At 34.8% G+C, this 17,125-nt stretch overlaps 1 protein-coding gene across 5 annotated transcripts in view; it reads left to right on the forward strand.

Moving 5' to 3' along the window:
• The window catches only part of MAP3K15 (mitogen-activated protein kinase kinase kinase 15), an 87,414-nt gene that overhangs the window by 57,860 nt on the left and 12,429 nt on the right, over positions 1 to 17,125 (forward strand). For all 5 annotated transcript variants that reach the window (XM_040532341.1, XM_040532351.1, XM_040532371.1 and 2 more), the window contains exons 11-18: positions 412 to 519; positions 1,839 to 1,888; positions 4,430 to 4,525; positions 6,154 to 6,241; positions 9,836 to 9,969; positions 10,647 to 10,774; positions 12,210 to 12,340; positions 12,624 to 12,729. In XM_040532341.1, coding sequence (XP_040388275.1) covers positions 412 to 519; positions 1,839 to 1,888; positions 4,430 to 4,525; positions 6,154 to 6,241; positions 9,836 to 9,969; positions 10,647 to 10,774; positions 12,210 to 12,340; positions 12,624 to 12,729 — 841 coding nt within the window. The remainder of the gene's footprint in view (positions 1 to 411; positions 520 to 1,838; positions 1,889 to 4,429; positions 4,526 to 6,153; positions 6,242 to 9,835; positions 9,970 to 10,646; positions 10,775 to 12,209; positions 12,341 to 12,623; positions 12,730 to 17,125) is intronic.

The following is a 17,125-nucleotide window of genomic DNA, read 5'->3' on the forward strand; positions in this document are numbered from 1 at the left end:
GTTATGTCCAAACAAATTTCTTTGTCTTATGTTTCTGGTTAGGATATAACCAGAATTGGAAGATTCTAAACACAATACTTACATGCTTAGCTGTCTATTATTTCATTGCATGAACCGAACTCCTATATTCAGTTAATCTTTACTTTTTTAAAAACATTTAACCCACCACCCTAAAATGATTCTAAGAAATACTTCAAAGTCTCCTAACATAAATAATTATCATACTGTTTGGTTGTACACAGGAACACAATCTTTTCCTGCCATGCCTTGTCTTTTTCATTACCCCTGGAATTTTTTTAGGCCTTACTTTGTGGTTACCCATTGTCTATACCAGAGCATTAGTTTTGTTTCTAAATATGCTGTCATGTACTAGCTACTGTTTTATTAAGAAAAAATGTTCTCTCTCTCCAGGTTTTGGTGATAGAACCAACTAAAGTCTACCAGCCTGCATATGTTTCAATCAACAATGAAGCGGATGAAAGATCTCTTTCTTTGTGGCATGTCTCTCCCACTGAAATGGTAAAACTACCAGCAGATGCATTTCATGTATTCTGATTCATTGCGATTAAGTCACTTTTTCACATGTAGATTTTTGGAGCGCTTTACAGTCATTTAAAGTTTGCTATGTTTCTGTGAAACACAAGTTTCGATTTCTCTCTTGTGTCGATGTGAAAATTGACTTTTCACAAGGAAAACAAAAGGAAGGTACTAGGATTAGAACTCAGGTGCTTTTGACCTGTGTCACTTATCTTGTCTGTAGCTCTTAGAAGTGCTTGGGTTATTTGTTTTTCTCATATTTCTCGTTAGAATCATGTGTTTTTATTAAAATGCAGCTCAAAGCTAGATAAAAAGTGAAGATAAAGACCAGTATTGTGTTGATTTTTTAAAGATTTTTTTAGAGTTTTCAAAGTTTCTACAGTTATAATATTAGAAACTGGAAAAATGGTAGCCTAGGACAAATAAATATCAAGAGATTAAATATTTGGTGTCTTGGATTATTGGAGATTACGAGATTAGGAAAGGAGTATGAACAGTATAATCTCTTAAGAATGTGAAATAATTTCAGTTTCACATTGGAATGTATTTGACAACCCCTTAATGTCAGAACAATGTAGGTGGAGGATAGACTAAAAATGTAGAGAGACAAAGCGTGGAAGAGAGGCATGTTAGAGCAACAGACAATCGTATAGTTACCAGGATCTGTGAATAGTCTTTTCAAGAACAATGTACCACTTACTGCTTTGAGTGAATGTAACGACGTAACTATGCTTTGTGGAACAAATTCTTGGTCTATATTTGGTGATGCTAAATATAACACAGCTACTAACTGGAGATTTATGGAGGGCTATATTCCTAGGCATAAATTGTCCTTCCTTTGTTTTGCTTCCTGTGTACTCCCTGAGCCATAGCTGTTGGCTCAATACCTCTTAGGAAGAAGTATTAAGCTTCCTTTCCCTTTAAGCCTGGATAAGAGTAGCGCATAGTCTGCTTTACATGAAAAAATGATGGTTTGAGTCAAAACATAATGTTTGGTAAATTGTACTTCAAACTTTGTTATTCAAATTTAATTTTGCACGAGGGAATTTTCCCTTTACTTTCATCCTTCTCTGTTTGTATTCATTTTTCTTCAAAAAAGGGAAACAGTGACATATGGTCTTTCTCTGACCTATATATCAATCTCATGTGCAAGTTGAAGAAAAGAAAAAAGGAAGGAAGGAAGAAAGAATGGAAGAGAGATGCTAGAAAAACTTTATTTTGTTCATCATGCTATGATTTTGTTTTAAACAGTAAGGTTAAACAGTGTCTGTATTAATCTGATACAGCTTTGTTCTTCACAGAAACAGATTCATGAATGGAATTTTACAGCTTCTTCCATAAGGGGAATAAGGTTGGTATGCCTGAAAACAGTTAAGTGTTTTGTTTGTTTGTTTTTAATGTATGTTTTATGTTTTCCTTAAGTGGGAAATCTGAATTCTGCCTTACATCTCTGCTTTGCATTACCTGGCATAAAAGCTTCTTCTGTCCATCCTGGCTTGAAATGGCAACAGAGAAGAGTTTGCCTTTTCATGCATGGTCAGAGCTGTATGTTTCTCATAAGAATACTCATCTAACTTGTGTCTATGTATTTTCTTGTAGAGTTCCTATTTTCAATTATGTAGCTGCTTTTTTAAACTTGAGCTAAGCTTTTATATATTTTCAAAGTTGGGCTACTTTGCTGCCAGAAAAATGAGAGTGAACCAGGAAAGAAAACAAAATGAAACCCACCTGGACAGCCTGGCAGTGTCTATGGTGTTCTTGCTCTCTGTCTGTATTTTGCAGGCTGTAGCACAGAACCAGAGAAACTAAGCACAGGGAACATGAGATGGGCCTTTGCCTTCTGCTTGAATTTGTGAGTCACTATATTGGTGGGTCGGTCCTTTCCAGGGACATAAATAGCTCTTGGCTTGGTCCACTTATGTAAGTGCATAAGCTTAAGTGCTTGAAAAACTTGATGATTGAAATACAAGCATAAATTTACATACCTAATGAGTTATGTAGTTCTCAAAGCAGAGTTTTTCTGGGCCTCGGTTTTGACAATAAGCACCTAAATTTTAAGTCCCAAGTTTGTCTTCTGTGAACTTGAATAACGTTCTTAAGCAAATAAGCTCAGTGAAAAAAAAATCTGAATATGTTGAGTGGTAATTGCTATGAAAGACTGTAACAGTGGCTTTGGACATAGAAGCAAATACTGAAGGTATGGTAGAATCTAAGAGCAGTTTTTGGTTTCAATGAGTCCAACGTGATGTTTTATTTTGTTACTGCAATGCAGTGTGAGCGGATGTGAAGTTACCATCATTAAAGACTGTGGAGCTGACTGAGCATAACTCAGCATAACATTTCTGAAACACATTAATCACCTTCAGTCAACACATCGCACATATTAATCATGTCTGAGAAAGATAACTACTAATTAAATGGAGACAAGCAATTCATTTGCTTTGATTCTTAATCACTGCTGGGGATTACAAAGTTTAAAGAAGCAATCTTTTTATATTTAGTGGATCTCAAAGTTTGCTTAGTATATGACAGCTTACAATTGTAATAATTTTGAAATTGCATTTATTTTAGTAAAAAAAAAAAAAAAAAGTTTGTGGTTTTGATTAACTTATACTCTGTCTAAACCCTGATGTTGTATTTATGCTACCCAGTTCATCTTATATACTGCACGTATAACACTGTTTATAATACATTATACAGTATTATACAGTATAATACATAATATAGTATTTAGTTACTGTCTTATCTATCCTCTATTTGCTTATGGAAGGATCATCTTGTTTTGCGATTTAGTTCTCAGGCCAGATATGTGCTAATCTGCCTTGCTAGACTAGGAATTGCTATATCAGAACCAAGATACAGAATGACATAGTATATTTTCAAATATTTCTGAAAAAAAAATCTTCTGGTAAAATTCTAATTTTTTGGAACAAGTCATTGTAACCCCAAACAATGCTACAGCAAATTGGTCTTACAACATTATGCACCTTTACTATAGTCTATTGTCATGTATTTTAACTGGCTTAACACAGGCTATAAGCAAGATCTGAAAGAGTTTGACTAGTCAGATCAGGAAAGAATCACAATGATTTTATTCATTTTATGCACAAAAATAATGACAGTACCTTGGCAATCATAACTTGGCATTTATGCAGAATGATACTGAAGTGTTTGGAATTATAAGAGGTTCATTCCTAGATTTATTTTCATATTGATATTATGTTTTATGGCCTCTTCGCTTTTAGCTTCAATGCATTTAGATGGGCTAGATATAACACTAGAAAGACTCAATATGCAATAAATAATCACTTTGTCAGAATTATTGCTACAGTTTGGAGTAAATATTGGTCATCCTGAAACTTGTTTCTTACCGTTAAGGCAATAAGAATATATAATGTGAACGATCTGCTACACTGTAAGTAGTTTGCAGTTCAGTCTTACTGTAAGAGTAATGGAAGTATAAAAATATGAAATATTTGTCAAGCTTAAAAGAAAGGCTTTCCTGATAGCTGGATTGGTGTCAAAGCACTTCACTTTACATAGAGGTATAGGAAAATACCAAGAAATCCGACGGAACTGGGGAGGAGAACAAAAAACAAACCTGAAAACACTTCAGATATATCCGTATTTTACCAAAATAAGCAGTAGCTAAGTTATTCATCAAACTGTGTGTAGGAATTTAGTCTTTAGGATATACGATAAACTCAGAGTGTCTAAATGTAGTGAAAACAAATATAATTGCAAACAGTCCCTCTGAAGTCATGAACTATGAAAAAGATGTCTGTTAAGAGTTCTTAATAAAAACAAACAAACAAACAAAAACTTTCTCCTTGCTCTGTTTCTTCTAATGGTTACATCCAAAATAATCTTTTCTTAATGTTAATTTTTACAGTATTTCCAAGTTTGATGAACGATGTTGTTTTCTTTATGTCCATGACAACTCTGATGATTTTCAAATCTACTTTTCTACAGAAAACCAATGCAGTAGGTGAGTTCCATTTGTGTGGGTATTGCATGCAAAGTCTGTCCTGAATATAATTAGTTTAGTAAAGGATGAAAGCTGACAATTTTGCTTGAGAAAATAATTTTTTTTTCTTTTACTTTCTTAATTTATTTTTTCTTGATTAAAAATCAATGAACTAAATTCAGTGATATATAAGATGATGAGAGCAGTGCCCCATTACACTTGTCAGCTGGTTCTGGTCAGTTTAAGTTAAAGTAGCTTATTCTGTTTTATAGCTATTATCCATTTTTTCTTTCTCTTGGCCATGTCACGTAAGGCACCACATTGATTTAGATCCCCTTATGTACCTGTTCAGTTTGATTTAGCTAAGAACAACAAGATGTACTGGAAATTCTAGCTTGTGTTGTATCATGGGTACCTGTTATGGTTTGCCATGTATTCAGATATTTTTTGATATTCAGATATTCTCTGATAATCATTATGTTGTCTCTGAACAGTAGGGCATACTAACTGAATTTCAGACCTAAATCTTTACAGACCAGATTCTATCTGGGGACAGATATTTGGCATGTGGGCCTTCTGAATGAAGTACAAGTAATTTGTTAATACCCAGTATTTGGGGATGGATTGTATATTTACTTTTCTTGAAATAATTATTGTTTATGTATTACACAGAGCAAACTAAGATTAAAGAAAATCATTGGCTCTATGAAGTGCAGTGCTTAAAAGATAGGAAATACCAACATTATTTTTACCTGTTCATTAATTTGGCATCACAATTTGTCTTGTGAAGCATTGTCACTTTATTTTATGCCTTTTTAAGTGCACAACAGGAGTCTGTTCCAGAAATGTGTCTCTGTTAGTCAATGAAACAGCTGTTATGAATGTCTTATAGTCATTTTTAATGATTTCTAACCATTTGTTATGGAATTTGGAAAACAAAACAAGAGTTAGCAGTTCACACAAGAGACTACTGGAAAATGTGGTCTTGTACTTAAGGTTTTCCATCCCAGAGAACTAGATGAAATCGGTTAAAATTCTGTTTTTCAAAATATGTTACTTGCTTTGTGTTGTTGTCTTTCTAGATGCCTGTCTAGAATGACCAAATCTGATTTTCAGAAATAGTATGGAAAGACACTTGCAACCAAAGTCCATGGAAACATTTAAATTAAACTGAAAGTAATAGAATTCTCATCACAACCCAGAGAACCACCAAATGTAATGTCATGAATGCACTACTGCACTGAATCAGTGAAAATCAATACTTAATTTTTGAGTATCTTAACTTTTTCCCTAATTACGTTTGTAAAGACAAGGCCATATTAAGCACCTTCCATGAAAGTGTACAGCAAAAATATTTGAGTTGGATCTACCAAGATTTTAATATGCAATTACGATAAAAAAAATGGTTTTGATGTATCGAATAAAATAATTGTATAAATAATTAAGCTTTTCAAAGGGTACTTGATGTTCTTTCTCATTTTAAGTAGGATAAGTATGGCAAAAGTAGATAATGAAGGAAGCCCATGTCTGAATACACTATTCAGTGTGTTTGTTTGCTTACACGTAAAGACCACCTTGTGAAGAATCCATTTAATCTCTTCCTGAAAGGATATTTTTCTTTGATCCTGTGCTATTTATTGCTCTTTTAGATTCTGTGGGTTGGTGAAGGAAATTTTGTCTGATGCAGTTGGCAGTACTTTAGAACTAGAAGGGGAAATAGATGGAGACACATTGGAGGTATGTCAAAAATAAAAGATCTAATAACTTTGAGACATTTTCTCCATTTTCCATGTACTTTCATATCGGTATACTGGAAAAATAATAAATAAAATTTAAATTCCTTAATTATATATGAAATTTCAACTCTTACAAAACTGTATACAAGAGTTGCATTCATGTGAAAAAAACACTTGTTTTTAATGAAATGAGTATTTCTTCAAATGAATGTAATTACATTAGCACTGTAAACTATAAATCCCAGCAGAAGTGTGTTACTGATCTTGTATTTACGCTGCAAACAATCTATGGATAAGAATCATCTGATATCAGCTGGCTCAAGTGGATAAAAAAGATACAAAATGAAATAAATTCAAGGAGAAGACATTTAGCAAAGGCACTTTGGTTTTTCTGGCCAGTATCTGTTACTATTACAACTCCAGGTAAGTTCATTTGACAGACTTTTTCTGTCACAGTGATTTGAGATATTTAGGATTAGATTCATCCATTATGCTTTTGATTTATCACTGAAACATACATGCTAGGAACCTAGTCGATGTAGCCTTTCTTTATAATCATTACAGAGAAGAAAAACTTGGAAAGGATTATTTAGCTTTTAGGTAGGCTCAGGTTACGGTAGGTGAATCTTCCTAAGACAAACTTTTCACCTCCATACAAATGTTTACATCTATAGCAGCAATTACTCTGTGCTTCTGTTTGTACTGAACTCTGAAAACCCACAACAAAAAGTAGGTTGTACCTTTTATTTGCGGTCAAGCAAATGAAGTCAATCCAACTGATGAGTGTAAAACCCTGCTGTGGTTTGTTTGAACTGGGTATCTTTCTGACTGTCCCATTCCAGCAATACTGTTTTGTTTACAATTCAGAGCCTTTACAATGGCGAACTGTTCGTAGTACCTGAGGCTTCAGAAGAGGATCAAGAAAGCTGATGGCCCTCTACTGTACTGTTGAATATAATTACATACTGTGGAGAAAAAGAGTTTTTGCACTAAAATTTATGCATAATGATCAGAGAGTTCTCTCAAGTGAAAAGGACAAGACACACACATCTGTTAAGTCCAGCTTAATACATACATCTGTGGATCAGATACATACATTATATAGGATCAGAAAGAGTATAATCTATAGCTGCAGATTTTACATTACATAGTTGTGAACTTAGTTTATAGTAGGAAAGCCTCCAAACACCACGATCTATTTAGCTGTATAACAGCTTCTCATAGGAAGGGAGTTAACCATGTCTTGAGTCTTAAAAACTGAACTGGGAAAAGCACTTGTGAATGTGCACCAGGAGACAATCCTGCATCAATCAATGACATATGGAGAAATGACCAGAGAAATTAATTTTAGATCCTTTAGATCCTGAATCATTTTATATATCTTGATGTTTTCAGAATTATCACCTTGTTCTTACTATCTTAGGTCAGGAAATTATGACAGAAATCAAGGTATGCAGGGGAGGATTAATTTGTTAAGCTTAAGACTCCTAATGCCTTTCTGCAACCCGAGATCTTACTTTTAAAAAGATACCACATGGAAAATGCAGCTTTGTATGTTCTTGGTGGTCTTGACAAGCACAAAGAAATGAGAAATTCTTACCATTATTAAAACAGCTGTTAGTATTTGAGGAAGGGGAAAAATAACCTTGAGCACAATTTGGGGAAGAAAACCTGATTTCAGTTAAAATTCCTGTGAAAATATTGTCCCAAGAGGATGTATATTTTAGATTGCAGTGTTCTTTGAAAGCAACTACAGTTTAGTTCTACAAATAAAAAGGATTTGGAAGGTGAGTGTGTTTGGCAGTTCTTTCTACCTTAAGATGTTTGTTTCTGCATGTTGAGATTGAAGAAGATCACTTTCAGAGTCCCTGCTATACCCCAAATTGGATATGCTAGAGATCAGACTGTCCTGCGGTTCATGTTCATACAGAAAGTCAGCTATAAACACTTGTTTGCTCCCACCTCATGCTTAAATTGCACATCCAGGGCTTCACATATTCAGACCTTTGGCAATGAGCAATGATTTGTTCAAATTTTGTTTGTGGCTGTTGAAGAGGAGGCAAATGTCAAATGACATCTAATATATATAGTCTATTAAAATGTCTGCCAACTAGCATGGAACTATAAATCTCAATAATTTTCATCTATCATGGGACCCAGATTAGAGAACATAGGTTTCTCCACAGTAATTATAGAGTTGGCTTTGGATTAGTCTGTTGCAGATAGGATTGCTGTCAATCTTAAATTCTGCAATGTGACTGCTGTCTTTTTTCTGTACAGTTTTATGTCATATGATAGCTGTGAAGGATGGATATGCTACTACCAAAGAACCTGACAAATTTTACATATGGTGTTTTGGGTCAGTTGTGCCTATCATACACCAAGATTATGTTATGAACCATGAAGTGCTGAAACACGGAAAATGAAACTGTGCTAAAGCTATGCTGACTTAATTTTAGTTCCAATGAACAGAGTATGTTGTTAGGATAAATGACAGACAGTTTTTCTTTAGCTCCTTCCAGACAGTGGCCTGAAACAATCCACCTTTTCTGAGAAGAGAGAGGGAATTTCAGTGACTCAAGGATTTTTTTTTTGTATTAATTGCAATTAATTAATTGCAATACCAGAACTGCAAAGTAGATTGGGAAGGTGCTTCACAGAATCACAGGATGGCTTTTGCAGAGACCTCTGGGCTCACCTGCTCCAAGCCCTGCCCAAGCAGGGACACCCAGAGCAGGCTGCCCAGGCCCATGCCCGGGTGGCTTTTGAAGATCTCCAAGGAGGGAGACCCCACAGCCTCTTTGTCACTCACACAGTAAAAAAAAGTGTTTCCTTCACTTCAAGGTATTAGATCTCAAGGTTACCTTCTGTATGAGATAGTATTATTGCAGGAAGCGGAAAAAGTAGTTATGGATAGAAATATCAATAGGCCATTTAAAAAGATTTTTTGATAGGGAACTCACATACAGCCACAGAAAATAATATGCAGTTTTCCTATATGGGTCATCCTTCTGGACTTGGGAAGATAGAAAAGGTCTGTGGAAACCGTAGTATTTAATTACCCTTTCAGGAGATGGGCTTTTTTTTTTTTTTTTGGTCTTTTTTCCTTTTGGAGAAAAGATCATAATTAGGAGAGTATCAGAAATGAATTTTGCTGTAGCTAAGCTCAAATGAGTATATAGGATCTTAGAACAGTGTCCATCCAAATTGGCATAATGAGAATGTCAATTTTATTTTTTAACCATAGATTTCATACATATGTTCCATACATTTACATATTCTGAGGGCTCTGTCAGCAGTTCTCAGATATGACATCTGAACTGTCTTTTGACGGCATTGTTTCATTGAATTTTGTTTACAGCTGTGTTCCTTGTTTGGGTGAATGCATTTGGAATTTGGTTAGGGAAGATTGTTTTATAAAGGAAGTAACGTGGAAATTTTGGAAGTTGTATAATGCACCAGGCTGGTGGGTAACCTACTTACTACAACTGTACTGCACTGTACTCAGAGTAGTACATAACTGTTAAAGCTCTCCGTAATCTTACATTATTGATTAAAATTTGTGTACTGCTTTGTTTATCTTTTCTGCTTGCAGTATGAATATGATTATGATGAGAATGGTGACAGGGTAGTTCTAGGAAAAGGTACTTATGGAATAGTCTATGCTGGAAGAGACCTTAGCAATCAAGTCCGAATAGCCATCAAAGAAATACCTGAGAGAGACAGCAGGTAAGAGCAAGCGAATTGTTACATATACACATTGCTAACAAAATTGTAGTTGTTTGCTGAAAACTTTGTTCTTCATAACAAGTATTTCTACGTGGTTAGTTTATAATATCCCAGAAAACTAACGTGCAATTTTTATTTCCTCCTAGTATTCAACAGTACCCTTGTGAGAATGACGACTTTCAGTTGTTCAGAAAAGAGTTTATAAATGTGTGTATATATATTTGTATATACGTATATATAATGTATGTATAAAAATGATAGTTTGATAAGATTATATATATCATAAATCCTAGAAAAAATAATAATTCATTTTTAAAGTTGCAGTTGTATCTCATTTGTACTGTTTTCAGGGAGGAGGAGAAGGATAAAAGGACTTTCCAAGGCAGAGATGGTACCACAGAATGATGCAGAAGAGAGGCATGTGTAAATACATTCTTTGAGGGCATGTTTCTCCTCCTAGGTTCATATGAGATCCACCTCTGTACTCCTCAGCAGGCAGACAGTCACACTGCATTTTGAATGTCATGGACGTTTACTGAGAATTGCATCAATACCCCTAAAATCCATTGTTTGCAAAAGAGCATTTAAGCGTAGCCTAGAACCTTTTCTCACATCATGAGTTACTCCTTGTTTTATATGTGTGTGTTGTTATTTTTTTGTTTGTTTGTTTTCAATAGATATTCTCAACCTCTTCATGAAGAGATAGCGCTGCATAAATATTTAAAGCATCGGAACATTGTCCAGTATCTTGGATCTGTTTCAGAAGATAGTTACATTAAGATTTTTATGGAGCAGGTGCCAGGAGGTCTGTATCATTCTGAGCTTAGTCTCTCAAAGAAACCAAAAACAGTTGGGATGCTAAACTTAGTGGAAGCCAAAACGTGCACTTAATGTGTTTGTGCACTGTGTTTGGCTTTTCTATTGAGATGTTAACTACCAGTGGCATTCTTTGAATGTAAAGAAGAGATTTGAAGCATACAAATCCAAGTACGCTCTCCCCCTTCTGTAATATTAAAAATCTAGAGAAGGGTCATTAAAAGAAAGTCATTTCATGTTTGGTGTCCAATACGCTTATGATAAAATAGTGGCATTTAAGCTGTACATTCCTTTTAGCCAGAACACCTAAATGATAAATTGAACTTTTAAGATAGCTTTCTGTTGAGCAGTAATTCTGATCGAGCAAACTGAATATTATTTTCTACTTGCTGCATCCAAACACTGCTTTTTCTTAGACAAATTAGAGATAAAAGTGGTATGTTTCCATTGCTCATAAATTCCAGTTTTGTTCCACAAGCCTTTTCTACATTTTTAGATGTGAAGTCCCTCTACATCCTCCCCAGGTTATTCTCCCATCTCCCTTTTGCTATTTGCTGTTCAATGTCAAGTATATGTCAGGATGAGTGTTTAAATTCTTGTAAGAATGTAATTTGCAAAATTAAAACATAAATAAGAAAAACAGGGAAAAAAAAAATCAGGCTTTCTATGGAAGATCCAGACACAAATGTTTGAAGTGTAAATAAATTTATCTGGGGCATTCAGGATGGGAAGTTCTTTGTTTTTTGAAATCTTGTGGCCTTCTCACCTAAAAGCTTTGATTTTTTTTTTCTGTTTAGCTGAGACACTTTGACATGTATGACATGCTGATACGACGAGCTTAAATCAACACGTAGACTTGCTTTTCTACACTCGTTAAAAATATCAGCTGCTGCTGTTTACCTACCTTTTTTCCCCCGCCCTATTAATATATGCACAGTGGAGTGTGCTGTGATTAGTTGCTAATGTCAGGATATTATTGAACTAATTCTGTTATTTTGAACTCTGCAACCAGTCTTAAAAAGAAACCAGATGTTCAGATTATGCAAGATTCTTTCAGCAAACTTAAGTTTAGAGAGCTGTTGGTGAAGACTTAAAAATTCCTTTATCTGAGTTTTTCTGGCACGAAGTAGACCACTGCACTTAGTTTAATATGGACAGAAGTAGAAAGACTGTTTATTTTGCTTCACAATTAAACTTATTTAAAGTTATTTAAGAAAATATTAGATACGTTACAGGTACGGGAATTGTAGATGACCTGTCTCTTACTCTGAATGTCCATTAGTTGGTTGTTTTGAGGAACATTCTTTCCTGTCTTAAATATTTTCAGAAGTTAGTGCTTAAATTAAGCTTAATCTGGCCTTAAATGTTTAATATTAATCTTGGGGTTTTGCTATCTTACTACGCTTTCTTCTTAAATCATGTAGGCAGCCTCTCGGCTCTCCTGAGATCTAAGTGGGGCCCAATGAAAGAACCCACAATTAAATTTTACACCAAGCAGATTCTGGAAGGCCTTAAGTATCTCCATGAGAACCAGATTGTACACAGAGATATAAAGGTAAATTTTCTTCTGTCGTTTGCTCTTCATTTTATTTATTTCAGTTAGTTTTACTCTAAGCTGAAGTAGAATTGCTGATAGGATTTCATGGAAGCTTAAAAGAAAAGAATAAAACAACCCCTTCTCCCTGGTGCTCCTGGAAAATTCCTTTGCAGAAAGGTATATTACAAAGACAACCACAAACCTGTAGGAGTATTTAGATTTCGATTTGGAATCTGTACTCAGGTGTCTCACCCAACCCGTCCACCCACGCCCTCTTCTCTCTCTCTCATCCAAACCACAGGGGGACAATGTTCTGGTGAACACCTATAGTGGCGTGGTAAAGATCTCTGATTTTGGTACTTCCAAACGACTGGCAGGAATCAATCCATGCACTGAAACATTTACAGGTAAGACTGGTTGAACAGAGTTTGTAAGGGTGTTTTTAGTAGAGATTCTTCCTTAGGATCTAGGTCTGGATCCAGGATAGCTTTGGAGTTAGAGCCAAGACGCTCTTTGGATTCGTGGTGAAAATAGGATTAGGTCTCTTTATTTTCAGGGAAAAGTGAGTGGAAGGGTGATCACCACAAACACAGTCTTTCTTTCTTCTTTATTAATGTTACTTAGTTCCTTTTATTTATTAATTTTAATAAATTACTTGAATGTGATGTGGTAATAGTGTTTATTCTAAGTGTTTTTCATGCAGTAGCAGTTGATCTGTTGCAGTTACATCAGTAAATACTGGAGTTAAAGCAACTTTTTCATTTAATAATCCTCATAGCAGTAACTCATGCATGCACACTTTTTTTTAAAGCGTGTCTAAATGTGTAGCAAACCAAACACAAGCTTCCAAATACTTTCAGTTTTGAGATATTAAATTTAAAACCCAGCCAACTGGCTAACATGGTGTTATCACCAGGAAAAAGCCGTTTAGATGAAAATAGTAGGCAGACATATTAGAGAAAAGTTTCCTTACACAACAAAATAATAAGAGCTTGCAACATTCCGGGAAAAAAAAAACTTGCTGAGTAACAGCTGAAACTCCAGACTGAAAAAAGGACAAAATGGTCACATAGTAAATTCTTTTATTAGTGGAAAATGTAAGTAACATGATGTTTTCACTTGTTATGTGGCCATATGCGTAAACTAGTACCACAAATCACAAGTCTGGTATTGGCCTGCAGTTTAAGTATGAAAAATGATCCATTGACACAGACTTGAGTCCTGTGGAAGACAGAAGACGACAACCAAGGCTTCCTTTTATCTATCCGGTGGTGATTCTGCAGTTCCTCCAGCTTTCTTACAAAGGAAGCCATGACCATAAAATTATGAATGTTCTGAAAAGATAAGTTAAAAACTGTTTAGAAAAGTAAGTTATTAGGAAAGCTTGTGAATCGGAAATTTGGCCTAAAATTACATCCTAATCTTAACAAGGCACATGTCATTTGCCTGTTAAGATCGTCTCATCAGGAGAAGATATTTGACATGAATCTGTTTTCTGCAATGCTTTAATGATTCTAATTAGAATCAAGGTGTATTAGGAGTCCTTTACAGAGAAGAAACACATATTATTAGTACAGCTTGGAATCACAAATGCAGCATTTGAATGTTTTGTTTACAATGAAGAGCTGTGAGAAGCAATCTCTTCAGGTCATAGGTGTTGCAAAAGAGAAATGACAATCTCTGAACAACGCTGGTTAAGTGCTGGCTTCTGAAGCATTTCTTTAAGGAGTTTCATCATATTTTCCAAACTAATTATTTAACAAATATATTTTTAAGGAATCATCTTCCTTATGCAATGGGATGAATAATTCTCAAATACATACAGATATCCAGAAAAGAATATTTTCAGTTTTTGCCTGCAACATCTGTCTTTGCCATTATTTTTAGACTGGTTCCATGAAGTTATACTCCATGGGAAAGAAGTCCACTAACAAGTGGTGTGGTGTATAGCAGTACAGTGCTTCTCATTTCTACAGGATATTGTGGGAACTTTAAGTATATAAAGGTGTTCAGTAAGGCAAAAGATGAAGTCACGGCAGAAGATCCTTTTGTGGTTATTAAAAACGATGATCCAAAAGTTAATTTTGGCACAGGAAGTCACTGTTATGGCTGATTGCTATTATGGCTGTGGCAGACACTAGAGGAAAATCAATGTGTCCTTGCCTGTGTTTTATGTTCTCTTTAGTGGGTTTTCAGCAACTGATTGCTATTAGAGGTGATACATGGAGACATGGTATCTGATGGAAAGTTACCATACTGTAATAAAATGAGGTAAACCTTTCCTTGGGCTCTTTGTTCTCTTGTATGTTTGCTGTCCTGTTTGTGCCTTAGAGGGGTAATTTACCATAAGAAGAAATGTTTTACTTAAGTTCTCAGTTTGGATTTAAAATGAGGAGGCAGGGGGCTATGGCCAGGTAGGGTTTAAAAGCTCTCTTGAGATTTTTTTTTTTTTTAAGTTTCTTAACTCAGTACATAAACTTTGCAGATTTAGGCATTTTGCAATACAATCCAGATGATTCAAGGGTCAGACTGCTAGTGGTTTAAACATTATATTCCTCCATTCAAGACATTCAACCTGAAGGCAAAGCTGTGGCTAGAACTGTTGTTCTACAGCAATCATGTTTAATGAGCATGCTAATATGCAATCCCTTTTATCTTCACCAGACGTCCTTTACTTAATTGTTCACAGCTTTACCACAGTGTAATTTCATTGCTTTCTTAAGTAGAAAAATGATTTAATTTAAAGATGTTATAAAAGATCCAGCGGGAATTAATGTGGAAAAAATACTGTAGTGTTTGAAACAATGAGGGTGTTTATAGGTTTCCTTTGGTAGTGTGGACTGACTTCTTGTAAAGTTCTCTTGTTAGCTGGTTTAATATGTGATTGAGCATCAGTGACTCCAGACTGACCATCTTGGTTTCATTTATTTACTGTTTTTTGTTTATCAGTATTATAACTAGTATTACAGTCAGATTGTCTACAAGCAAACTTTGGAGACATTCAGATTCCTCCATTAACAGCGAACTGCAGGGCCCTATTTTGCCAACATGTATAACCTTAGAAGTTTCAATAGATTTTTCTTCTCTCTCTCTCTCTCTCTCTCTCGCTCTAACTCTGGATGTCAAAAATCCCAAGCACATCAAAAAGACTTCCTTGAACTGCAATTTATGATGGGTTCCTTTATTTTTGTAGTTATCATGTAATTGATTTACCTTGATTACAACCAGGATTCTCCTTGTGTAAAAAGTCAGATTTAAAAAACAATGAAAAAAAAAAGTGTTATCTGTATCATCTTACATGTACAAAAACAGTTTTATAAACTAACTTTTTGAAATTCCCTGTCACTAGTTTGCAATACCAATATTTTTTTCCAGATGTTTTTCCTTTGGTGGTACTGTCCCAACTCCCTTATTTTTATGAGACCTTTTTCTTTGGAAAAAAGTATATTCATCTACTTGTATGTATATGTTATTGTATGTTTCAAAAAGACATTAAGTTGAGTAAGTGCTTGGACACATGGTTCATAGGGGTTTTTTTGGTTGAGAGTTTACCTCATTTGCATTATGTAGTTTTGCCTTATAATCATCATTACAGGTATTTCCTGCAGATTTTTTTTTTTTTTTAAGGCTACCATTAAGTCCTTATTGACTAAATCTTGCTTCACCAGTAATATTAAAGAACAAATTCTCTGATAGGAAAAACAAATTACACCTACATTGAAACAGAGACCTGTGAACTGCCAGTATGAAAAAGTAGTAACTATCAAAGAAAATATTACTAATAGTTATCATCCTAAAAATACCTATCATGTAATTTGTATATTACAATGAATGAAAATACATCTTAGTCTGTTTATGGTGAAGGACTGGCAAAATTTTATTTTATTTTTTTCAAAAATTTGTAAAAAGCAAGCATGCTTAACCCTTCTGCTTGTCCCGTTCTTTCAGGCTTTCAATTCTTTCAGTTTCTTTTCAGTTCTTTCATTGTGTCTTGTGGCTGTCTTTCCAAAGGCACTTCACAAAGTTGAGAACCTCTTAGTTTCCCAAAGCAAGTCTTCTACTGCTTGTGTGGGCATATTTCTCAGGGGCCCACCTGAATCGGGAGGTGCTGTTTCCTACCAGTGCTGATGCTGTGAGATCATGGTATGATGACAGTGGCCAAGAATTTCACACAAGTTTTTCCTGAAGACATTTGCCCCTGCCTCTAAGAAAGCACCACAATACAGCTTTCTGAGAACAAACCGTGCTTACAAAACAATGATAATTTTAACTGTGTGTGTCCCTAGTTTAGCAGAAAAATAACATTTCCCTACTTCTAACACTTCTACCCACCCATTTGGGCTTGCATTCTTTGTATTCTACTTCTACTTTCCAGTATAGAATTGTAATTTTTTTTTCAATGACGTTGTTTTTCTTCTAGCTTTCTTCTCTCTAGCAGTAGCTGTCTTACTCTTAAAGATCCCATCTTCAGGCCTTCCATCTCTATCACTAGATGCTGTCCTGCACCGATATTCTCATTATAGGGGTAAACATAAGAAAAACTATTCTCATGAAGAGTATCTGTCACTTTGCTGCTTTTCATCACTGCTTACGTACAGAATCTTTACAATTTAGCGCCTGCAAAAATTGTTTGATATAATTTTAGATTCTGAGGAAGCATTTGGATTATGAATATATTTTCAGCAGTTTGAAGACTTGTTTTAGAAAGGGGGAAAAGCTTATAGAAAAAATGCTAAAATATAACTTTCTGTCTAGTTTTAGTATTGATATTGGAAATCAAACGTGGTTGTTTTTTTATACAGG

Source organism: Cygnus olor, chromosome 1, assembly GCF_009769625.2.
Source record: "Cygnus olor isolate bCygOlo1 chromosome 1, bCygOlo1.pri.v2, whole genome shotgun sequence".
NCBI lineage: Eukaryota > Metazoa > Chordata > Aves > Anseriformes > Anatidae > Cygnus > Cygnus olor.